We start from the raw sequence: 11,479 nt of genomic DNA on the forward strand, positions 1-11,479 counted from the left end.
TCCAAAAATTCTGTCTCTCTTTCTGTTTAGGTAGGTTGAATCTGTGAAGACCAGCTGAGTTACTCCTTGTTTATACCACTGGGAAGTAGCGGAGAGTTTAACTCAATTTTTTTTAAGGTTGTGACTCATAAAAAGTTTGCCAGGCACTGTTACCCTGTACAGCTGCCTCTGCAGATTTGCAGTCAGTATATGCATAAAGGTGAGTCCTTTTTGACATTTTTTAACCACTCCATTTTTTTTGTCTCCAGGTGTGGGTGGATGCCGGCACACAGATCTTTTTCTCGTATGCGATCTGCTTGGGGTGCTTGACAGCCCTGGGAAGTTACAACAACTATAACAATAACTGCTACAGGTAATACCTTCCACACTTTATTTTTACACTTATTTTCAGATCTGTAATGTTTTTTATAATTCTTTCAGAGGAACTATTTTCAAAATTTTGTGTTTCCATCCCTTTTGATCATATTTGACGCTTGCACAGCCACAAGCCACAGTATGCACATATATACACAACTGCATGTATAATACACTGAATTTCTTACATGTCTGTAAAATTTAATTGCATAACCTATATGTGCTTTAAAAAAAAAAAAAGTCCTACAAAAAACTGTTATTAAAACTCACCTGAGCATGCTCTGAATGGTACTCTTTCAAAAAAAAAGTTTACTGGCTCCTAGCTAGAGCACAGTGGAAATGGACGGCATTTCACTGCTTATCTTCATAGAAATCAGTAAGGAAACTGCAAATGACTTCAGGAGGTTTTAGTCTTTCCTGAATCAATGTCAAAAGGACATGACTCACATAAAATCCTCATTCCATTTTAATGGCCTTGGGAGGAACACGAGCACTACTTTTTGCTGCTGGCTCCAGTAGTTATTGAATTAGACTTCCTACTGTTCAACAGCCTTTAATACAAGACAGTAAATGACAGTTTGATTGTACTGATTCCATTATGATCTCCAGACAGAGAACTAAAATATTAAAGGAAATAATACAGTGCAAAAGCAAAAGAACCCCAAATGCACCACCCCAAGCCCTCAAAAGTGTAAGTATTTCAATTCTAAATTACAGTGTTACTTGGAGAGTTCAGGAGACAGTTTTAGAAAGTGCCACCTTCTTTCAGTGTCTTAGCAACAATTTGTTCTTCTGTCAGTGAAACAACAAACAGTAGGACCCTCCAGAGAGGGAACTGGGATACTGGGAACCCCAGAGGCACGACTGTATCCACCAGATGAATGTCTACAATATCCAGCAGCAGTTAAGGGTACTTTGCCATCTAAGCAGGCAAAGTAACTTAGCAGCAACGTAAGTTCCTCTTTGCTTGGCTGTGACAGCCAAAATTGCAAATGTTTTGTTGCATAAAGTAGTGTCAGTCCCCTACAATCTTCCCCAGGTGGATTGTATTTTCAGAATACTGGTGGACAGTATTTTCAGAATAACAATACAGGTGCCCCAGCAGAGGGTAATGAACGCCCCTGCAGAGCAGTGGGTCATGAAAGTTTTCCCGAGTGAGCATAAGTAATGCTTTAACAAAGGCACTACTCCTTTTCTCACTTATTTAATTTTATTTTTATTTCTTTCCAGTTGCATCCCATCTAGAAATGATTCTGTCACTGCCTCAAGGACTGCAGTAATCTTTTTGCTATGGTTTTGTAACTTACTACAAAAAGCAGGAGCCTTGATGTGTAATCAGAGCGCTTATGTAATTTTCCTTCTTTTCCTCTGACACTAGCAGCGTAGCTTGTAAAAACCTTCAGCAGCTCTTTTAAAGCACCTGAGCAAGATGCTCCAACAGAATACTTTTTATTGAATCCAAGCTTCGCAATTCCTCTAAGAAAATGTTTTCAAACATTTCCTGAATGTGACAGGTTTTATTGTGTCCCAATGTATGATTCTTAACAAATCCAAGGAAATGAGTAGGACAGAAGTTAACTGCAGAAAGCAGCTGAGTTAAACAGGGTTGTTTACAGAGTGAGACATACAAAGCAGCTGTGCAGTGGAAAGCAGAATTATATTTGTATTCTAACTAGCACTTAACAAAATTAAAATCAAGCCATGAATTTGCCTTTTGCAATACCTGCAGTGTATTGTCTGATAGTAACATTTACTTCCACTCCTTTTGCACACTGTTTTACTAAAATCTTTTTTTCTAAGAGAAAGTCCCATTGGAAAATAATGACATCAGGTATTTTAGTGGGAAATGGGAAAATCTAAACTGCACATTGGTTTTTCATATCAGCAACCTCATCCAATTCATTAACGTTGTAAATGAGTTGCAAACAAGTCACTTCACATCTCTGAATAGGAAATGAAATTTTTATTGTCCTTAGTTATCTTTCATTGTAATACATTAATACGGATCCTCCCTGGATTTACAACAGTTGATATCAAAGCGACTGTTATGAAAAGATGAAAGTAATGGCAGTACCATCAGCGGGCAATGTTTCCCCCATATAAGTAAAAGAAAGGTGTATTGATGTTTCATCTAATTTTTTGCAAGCTAAGAAATCCTAATCCATTCAGACCTTCTTAAGGGACGGATTAACTTCAGACAACCTCAGCAGACAGAAGAGGAAAATGTTCTTGTTGCTGCTTCAAGTGCTCTGTGTTTGCAAAACTGTTCCAGCTCCCTGCTGGACACAGTGCAGCTCCCCACCAGAGGAAACACGGTGTGGTTTCCCAGCACCGCGCCTTCGTACGGGGGCTGCACCTCAGCAGGACAGTTTTAATGTTTGAGGCCCATGTACGCATCAGGGGTTCGCTGCTGTGGTGGTGTGGAGGAAAAATGAGGGGTTTCACTCACTGTCAACAAATGGACAAAGCTTTTAACAAATGAAGATGTGGCCTTTATCAAGCTGCTATTCTAAGAGGAAAAGAGGAATGGAAATTGGTCTTGAGGGGGACCCGTGAAGGCAAGGAAGCAACTGGAGAGATGCAAAAGGCTCTGTGGGCTCTTCTCTCTGATCAGAGAAGCTCCTTAAGGAAGGCAGGATCCATTTCCAGCAGTGTCCTGGCCGTCAGGCAGGGAGAGGATAAGGGATGTGTGTCTTGAATTATTCAGGTGATTGGCAAGATGTTAATTTGGAAGAATGTGAAGTTTTCATTAAAATGTGAAGTTTTCCTTTCATTTGAAACCAGTTTGGGCTTCAGTCAGGCTCTGATACCTTCCTTCCAAGGATGCTTATAGAAACTTGATGGAGAATTAGATAAACTTGATGTTCTCCTTCCGATGGTTCTTGGGCATTTGTTTTTTAAAATCCATTGGTTTCACAATCAGTGGATCCAGATCCCCCTCTCAGTTTTCCTTCATGTAGCAGAAAAAAAGGACTGAACTACAACTTACACACTTCTGTGTAAGGGAAGAAAAACAGAAGTTGAGGACTTAGTGGAATTCCTGCAAAGATAAAGGAAGAATGGAAATTAAAATCAGAGGTTATGTTTTTATTAGGACAGGAAATACTGCTAGGTCCCTAGAGAACTGAGTGTTCAGTCTGTGAGTGTCTAACTGGGGAAGAAAAATGGCAGATCTTGTCTGTGTTATGTCAAAAGAATTGGTACCTCGCTAACTGGAGATGGTGAAAACCCCCTTTTGCCCATTTCCTTGGAGAAATGCGTACCTGCCCTGTAACTGTCGTGTACTACGGCACTGTGGTTCACGGGTCCTCCCTGTGCGTGGAGAAATGTCTGTGTTCCTCTTGTTCTCTCACATGATCCAGTTATATAGGGTTGTCCAGTTTAAACACCCTGGGCCTTGCCCTGGGACCTTCCTTCAGGAGGAAGCAGCAGAAAGTGCCAGGAGCTCTGAGGGTGCACAGGGAGCAAGGTGTCTCCAGCTCAACCGTTTTTCACATGGTTAGGAACCAGCAGCTCTCAAATGTCCTGTGCCACACCACTCACCAGAAAAAAATAGCTTGTTGTTTGGACTGCATTTGAAGCCTCGGAATTATCTGAAATAAATCTTATCTGCAGAAAACAGGCTGCTCCAAATGGAGGCACCGTGTGACTGGTGAGCAGCCAGATCCATCCCACTGAAGCAGTATCTTTTTTTTTCCCCCAAAGGATTAAAAAAACGCATCTTTCTGACATCTCTTATCGACAGGATTTCGTCACACTTAGTTTTAATTTCTCAGCATTGAACTCACTGGTTTCTTAGGTGAGAAGAGCTGGGGTGAGAATCTCTCCAGAGCTACTTCAGTGCTGAAATACATTGAGAAGAATGGTTAGGAACATGATATTTTGATATTTTTCTTTGCTTTATATCTCTGTAAAGCACAAAAAACTCGGTGCTTCTGGTTGTTTTCTTTTAGATTGCTATTTTGCTTTAAAACTCCAAAGAGTGTAACTAGCCTGGTTGTGCATAACTACAGGAAGCAATTTCATATGAAAAGCAAATAAATAACAGGTTAGAATTCTGACCATTTTCAGAAGGTAATTTAAAGGACTCATTTACCCCTGCTAATAAGCAGTGTTAGAGAGAGTCCATGCATGAACACTGGACTTCTCCATGTCTAAATTTTGATCTACAAATTGAATTGTTCATTCTTTTTAATTTCTGGACAAATTTTGGCAATTTATTGATGATATGCTATATAGGAATTTTTTAGTATGAAATGATGATGAAAACATAAATCCATTCTCAATGTCTAAAATTAACTGTAGATACGGGGATGAGAGAGAGCCAAAGCCTCCCTTGGCCCAGTGGCCGTTGTTCAGCTGGTCACTGACTTTGCTGGAAGCGGTCACCTCACTTCAACTTAGTAAACTGATGAGACAAATTTACAAGATAAAAATACCAAATGAAGCAAGCAACAGGAGAGAGAGATTACCAAAGGAGTTTTGCTGGAATATACACCAGGACTTCAAACATAGTCTCTGATTCTCAAAAAGTTGCTACAAATCTGCAACAAATATGCGAATCATTACTGAAGATGCGGATTCAGCACCTGTTAGGTTTCACAGGGTCATTTCTTCTCAGAGATAGCTTGCACAAAAATTTGCTTCAGAGCTGTAGCAGGATGGGAATAAACCAGACTAAGGTATGACAGAGCTACAGGCTTGCCTTGTATTTCCATGTTTTAGAGCCCTAATTTGCTTTCAGATATCTGGGTTAGATTATTACCTTCTCAAGGACACAGCTGCCTCTCACAGCAAACAGTCTTAACAGACTGACTGTCACGATAAATCATTCAAAAAATCTGTCAAGCCTGAAGTGCTGTCTGAAAGCGGGATGAACAATGATATTTCACTGAGCTCTGGGGAGAGATTGCACCTTTCTGCAAGAGCATTTTCCTTTTTTTTAAAGTGATTTACTATCATGATATTTCCAATCTGGGAAAATAAATATTTCTTGTAATTGTTGTTGTTTGATGTGCAGGATAGAGGGGTCTGAGAGATCAGTGCCCTGCACTCTTTGCCTACTTGTTAGGCACTTTTTAAGGTATATAAACACTTCTTAGATTACCTATGGTGCTTTTGATTACCACAGCTTCTTAAAAAAAGTTGATAAACCAAACTGGAGTTGTATTTCATATGAATATATATTGTCAATATACTGTAACTGGAATAGAATTAGCTAAGATCTGACAATAGGTTTTTTTTCTACAAAACAAATTGCTACCATTTTTATATGGTTTATACATGAGTTCATATCCTCTGGAATACATTACCACAAGTGCTGTGGGAAACCATTAACACCATTCTTACCATATTTATACATGGTCGTTAAAGATTCTGTTGAAGAACAGGAATTGAGTAGCAACAGGTTTGCAATCCAACCAGTTAAAACACAAGCAAGGGTATTATGATTCCTGCAAATGCTTCCGCCTGACTGATTTCTCTCAGGCATAATCTCAGTTGGGAGCTTTCCCTTTAATGAGCAACTGAATGTCCGTTCCTGCAGCCTGGGGTTCTGTTAGTCCTATGGCTCAGTATATGACAGAAACCCAGGCTCTGGAGATCAACTGTAATGTTTTTTATTTGTATTTTCAGAGACTGCGTCATGCTCTGCTGCTTGAACAGTGGCACAAGCTTTGTTGCTGGTTTTGCTATCTTTTCAGTTCTTGGATTTATGGCTTATGAACAAGGCGTGCCCATTGCAGAAGTTGCAGAATCGGGTAAGTTCCAAAATCAGTTTTCTGAGTTAACAAAAAATGCCCAGAGGTACTGTCAGAATACTCAGTCTGTGACATGTCTGATGGATAAGTTGACTGTTTTGCAGGTAGTCCTAAAAACCTGTTACCTGACTTGTTAGAATAACTGCTATAAGGAGAGTTCTTAACTATTTTTATGGTCGTACCTTTATGTGTGAAAAATATTAATGTTACTGTGCATGGCAGCAAATTCATATTCAAGGAGCTATTATAACACAAGCTCACTCCAGCTGAGCGTCCAGAAGATTGTTTAGCAGAGATATATTGCTCAGTTATGCCCCTGGAGTGTTATATCCTCATGAAAGGAGCATTCAGTTTTCTTTAAATAAGACAGACTGAAATCCACACAAATATTTGTTCCTTCTGAAAACAAACAAAAAAAAAAAGGCAAGAAGAAGAAAAAAGATGTAGCTATTAAAGTCATGAGAAACCAGCTGTTTAGGAGAAATCTTTGGAAGTCCTCTGAAGTCTTGCTTTGTGTATACTATCCAAATGCAGATTTCTGACAGTCAGACAGCTAATGCCATCTCCTAATGTCAGGAAGTTTTTCGCCCAGGGACATACACTGAGACCCTCTGGTGTATGAAGTATTAAAGTTCTTGTTTTGTGTCCAGAAAGGCACGAAGCCCCAGCTTTACGAAAAATTAACCATCTGAAGATCATTTCCATCACTTGGAGTTGGGCATCCAATGAAAGTTAATTGCTCTTTAACACCTTCACGGGTGTAATATCTTTAAGCATCACTTAAAACTGAACAAAACACCAGGAGTGCCACCCTGAAAGAAAAGCAGTGTAATGCTGGACTGTTGAGAAGGAGAAATGACCCTCATGAAGTTAGACAAGGTTAGCAGGAAAACTGTGAAGCAAGTAGGGCTTCACTGATACTCTGATGGAAAATATTTACCTTTTCCTGAAGCCCCCAAGACAACTGGCTTATACTATTATAAAACTATATAGAAAAAGTTTAAAAGACTGCAGCAACCCTGGAAACTATACAAGTGACAGGACAGGAGGAAACGGCCTCAAGATGCTCCAGGAGAGGTTTAGATTGAATATCGGGAAAAATTTCTTCACCAAAAGGGTTGTCAAGCATTGGAACAGGCTGCCCAGGGTAGTGGTTGAGTTGCCATCCCTGGAGCTGTTTCAAAGTCGCATAGACATCGGGCTTAGGGACATGGCTTAGTGCTGGGCTTGGCAGTGTTAGGTTAATGGTTGGACCAGATGATCTCAAGGGCCTTTCCCAACCTAAATGGTTCTATGATTCTACAATAGGAGCCTGAAAATACTGCGTTAAATGAAAAAGCAGGAGTGTGTTGACAGGTCTTCACTAAAGTTATTGAGCTCCGTTGTCAGCCCTGTGATGCTGCCTTTGTGTCACTGCTTTAAAAACCAGCTACCTTCAGTAAAAGCTGTTACAGCCTGACAGTTTGCAGCGTCTGAAAAATGGGCACGGGTATGTAAGAGAAGGAAAATTTGAGCTAAGTGAGATGGTATTTTAGCAGATCTGAGAAGTTACCAATGCTGCTGCAAAAATGTTTTATTTTAAAGATTTCTGTAAATATGCAGCCAATGAATTAATGTTACCTACCAGCAGCAGCACTGAAAAATGCAGAGCAGGTTTGAACAAACCAGGAGACATTTGGCTAGCACCATGTATGGCTTCCAAGATGCATCTGTTAACATTGACTGCGTTCCTGCACAAAGCTTCAGATACAGTGCTGTCTTAGGAAAGAAAAAAATATTCCAGAATATGTTAATAAGGAATATGGCAATCAAAGGACCACATGCTATTATTTATGTGGGTCTTGCTGTACATCCACACGAAGGAGAACATAAAGCACCGTGATGCCTTAACAGAATTCTTGACCTTCAAACATTTGGACAGGATGTAGGCAGAATTGATGTGCCAAGTCTTCATTAGTGATTAGCCTCATCACCAAAGTTAATGCCATCTCAGCCAGACCCCATATACAGGTATATATTATTTCCTTTCTTTTCCTCCTTTTCAGGACCAGGACTTGCATTCATTGCTTACCCTAAAGCTGTCACCATGATGCCTCTTTCTCCTCTGTGGGCAACTCTGTTCTTCATGATGCTCATATTCCTTGGATTAGATAGTCAGGTATGAAGCAAACACTGTTCAAATATTCTGTCCGATTCCCTAGCATGTGTGTGTCAGCATCCTTGATGGAAACAGCATCTAACCTGCTGAAAGAATAAACTCTAACGTAATGCCTTGCTTAAAACCATTGATTCAAGTTCCTTATTTTAAACCTTAGTTATGTGATAGTGGAGATTCCTTTATGATTTACTGTGAGCACTGGTTCAGCCTGGCCAAAGCTTTCATTAACAGGGAAATAAGTTTAAACTTAAATATGAGTGATTAAAATTCACAGTTCAGTAAAATATCAATGTCTTTTCTTTTCCTGTTTTTAAAGTACTTTGCAATGAATTTTGAAGCTGAATATCAGATAGTGATAATGTAAGTTCCTATGGTGTATTCATACTTCAAGATACCATAGCAAGAAATGTGTAGTTATATTCTGCAGCAAAGTGACAGCATAGTTGTCCTTCCTACGTGACCATAAAAATTGTGAAAGCCACTTGATGAAAACAAGTATCTGGCCTTTTTAGCACGCAGCTCAGCAATCTGCATGATTTGATTCAGAAAGTTTATGATTGTATACTGTAGAATAAAGCTCTTCAGTGTTTATTTTACAAGACATTTCCAATCATTAATGTTTTAATAACTGTTCTTTTTCATGATCTAACAATTTTTTTAGAGTCTTTTTTTAAAATGAGCAATTCCTGAATTCTACTCTTGACTGTTCCAGTGAAGCAGGCTTTATACTGTCTACTTTTAGGCATTAATTTTGGTGCCTATTTCAGAAACCTTGTTCCAGAGCCTTGAGTCAGAAGCTTGGGCCTCTTGCTTTCTACTGATTTCTAGTTACTAAGAACGTTCCTTCCTTCCTTCAATAGATGTACTTGGCTTGAGCACTTAATAGCTTTGTGGAACTTCTCTCTTCTGTGAAATGGAGAGAACTTCTCCAAAAAACCTGCAGTTCATTTAGCAGTGCTGGAAGGTGCATAGCACTGTGTATCATTCCTTTGAGTGACAAAAGTTCAGGGTGCTTACAGTGAAACTCTGCTGCAGTCCTATGAATGGTTTGTACATTGTTTAAATCCCATCCAAGCCACATTTGCCAGATTTAGTTTTTATGTAGTCCATCTGCTACAGGAAAAATGCATTCTGAGATAATATTAGTGGATTCAACTGTTTGAATTTGGTGGTCAACTGGAAATCTATAGCTTGGACCTTTTAATTCCGAAATGATGTTCCTCTCAGTTTGAGCTTCTGCTTATAGAGTGTCCTCAGGGATCATTCAGTCTCTACGATGAGAACATAGAAGGATATTTGAAGTGTTTGGTAGCAAATCCAAATCCCAACAGCAGATGAGACACTTATTTAATTTGTACTTTCCTATTATTTGTTCTAGTTTGTGTGTGTTGAAAGCCTGGTGACGGCTGTTGTAGATATGTACCCAAAGATTTTCCGAAGGGGCTACAGAAGAGAACTCTTGATTCTCGGCCTTTCCATTGTGTCGTACTTCATCGGCCTAATAATGTTAACGGAGGTAAGATGTGCTTTGTTGTACTACTGCAGAAAAAAGGAAATGGGTTTTTGTTTACAGTCATAACAGATAAAATACAAGAACATTTGCCATAGACAGATTACACTGTCAGGAATCTGCCTACAAAATACCTGAGAGACTGTTCTCAACTCCTGTGTAACATTTGAAATGTATCCTCAGTTTTTCAGTTGAGCTTAGGAAATATTTTAATCAAAGTTACGTAGCCAAAGAAATTCCATCTGCTTTGCAGCAGCCAACCAGATGTACTGGTCGTGGTTTCTGCTTACTTACTCTGGGCAGACCAGTCTGAAAACAACTACATTTTGGATTAATAGGTCAATAAAGAGGAAGAAAAGCGGGAAAAAAAAAAAAAAAAAAAAGTTTGAGGATTTCAGCCATCCCATCAGTTCATGATAGAACATGTCTGCCACTCCTGTGGTTGGTACCCGGGTTGGAGAGTGACTCTGGGATCCTTTGGCACTTGGTAGGAGTCCAGTCTTGGTGCTCAGTGCTTGTTTTACAGAGCGAGTTCTATCAGCAGTCCTCCCTCCTCTCCTTCACATCACCCTCTCAAAACAGGAAGAAGATGGGCAGAGTCTACACTCTCCCCATATTCTCCTGCTTGCTGCGCCATTAGAGCCTCCTGGTACCAGGGAGTGAGGCAAAGAAAAAGGTTTCGAGTCTGAGGAGTGTAGAGTTCCATGTGTGAGGCACGTTTGTCCGAGGCAGGCTGGCTGTGTTAACCGAGAGGGGCCACACCGTGGCTCTGTTGTGCAGCGATCTCGGGCAGGGCTTCCCAGTGAAGCCAGCCTCCCAGGGCTGCGTGAACTGTTCTGGAGTCACTTAAATTCCCTCTACAGAAATGTACAGGATTTAGACTATGTACTTTTCAATTGTTTTGTTATTGAAAATGAGCAAATTTCACCCAAAAAGGTGTTAGGCAATTGTATGTTAGTCTGTTGTCCTCAGTATGCAGGTTTTTACAACAAGTAGAACAAATCAGAATATACTGTCTTTAGATACACCTTCATGAAAGAATAACTAAAGATGGGGAGGAAAGTGGAGACTGGGACAAAATGAAACTTCTATTATTACTTTTTTTAGTGACAGTTTGTGCTAGATTAATCAGATAACTTTCTCTGGTAAGAGATATGACACTCTGTATGAAGCAAATGCAGTTGAGCAGAAGTTTTATAAACTTCAGTGAAGTTGAAACGTTCATGAAAGCTGGCAGCCAGATAGAGAAGTCCTGGAAGTGTCCTTACTGTTCAGAAGAACAAAGTACGAGTTCGGTCTTTATTAAAAACCAGAGAATTCATGAAAAAGTTGTAGCCTAATGTGTACATGAAGTGTAAGTGCTTACAGTCGTCTATAAGATTCAAGTCCAAATCAGGCTTCATTCACTCTGCTGTTCCTGGGTCGCAGAAGACGGCACAGTGACAGGGAAGGACAGGATGGCTGGAGTACTAAAGATGGGGTAGACTATAGTAGCACTAGGTACAAGGTCGTCCATATAGTAGTAAACATTTCTACTAGGCATTGAAAATTATTAGGAAAGAGAAGTATCTGGATGTGAAACTAAGCACTAAAAATATGCTGTAAACATCAAACCATGTTTCTTAATGTTTCAGTAAGGTATTTCCAGTTGAGAGATGGGAATAGTCCCGTAACTGGACAAGGTAATAGTCCTGCTGA

General features: G+C 39.8%; 1 protein-coding gene across 1 annotated transcript in view; it reads left to right on the forward strand.

Annotated features, from left to right (window-relative positions):
• Window positions 1–248: 248 nt before the first annotated feature.
• LOC104467067 (sodium- and chloride-dependent GABA transporter 3) overlaps window positions 249–11,479 on the forward strand; it is a gene marked incomplete at its 5' end in the record, with an annotated part of 19,282 nt that continues 8,051 nt past the window's right edge. The window contains 4 exons of the mRNA XM_010080691.1: window positions 249–352; window positions 5,989–6,113; window positions 8,159–8,271; window positions 9,650–9,787. Coding sequence (XP_010078993.1) covers window positions 249–352; window positions 5,989–6,113; window positions 8,159–8,271; window positions 9,650–9,787 — 480 coding nt within the window. The remainder of the gene's footprint in view (window positions 353–5,988; window positions 6,114–8,158; window positions 8,272–9,649; window positions 9,788–11,479) is intronic.

This window comes from Pterocles gutturalis, unplaced genomic scaffold (assembly GCF_000699245.1).
Source record: "Pterocles gutturalis isolate BGI_N339 unplaced genomic scaffold, ASM69924v1 scaffold29814, whole genome shotgun sequence".
NCBI classification, from domain to species: domain Eukaryota; kingdom Metazoa; phylum Chordata; class Aves; order Pterocliformes; family Pteroclidae; genus Pterocles; species Pterocles gutturalis.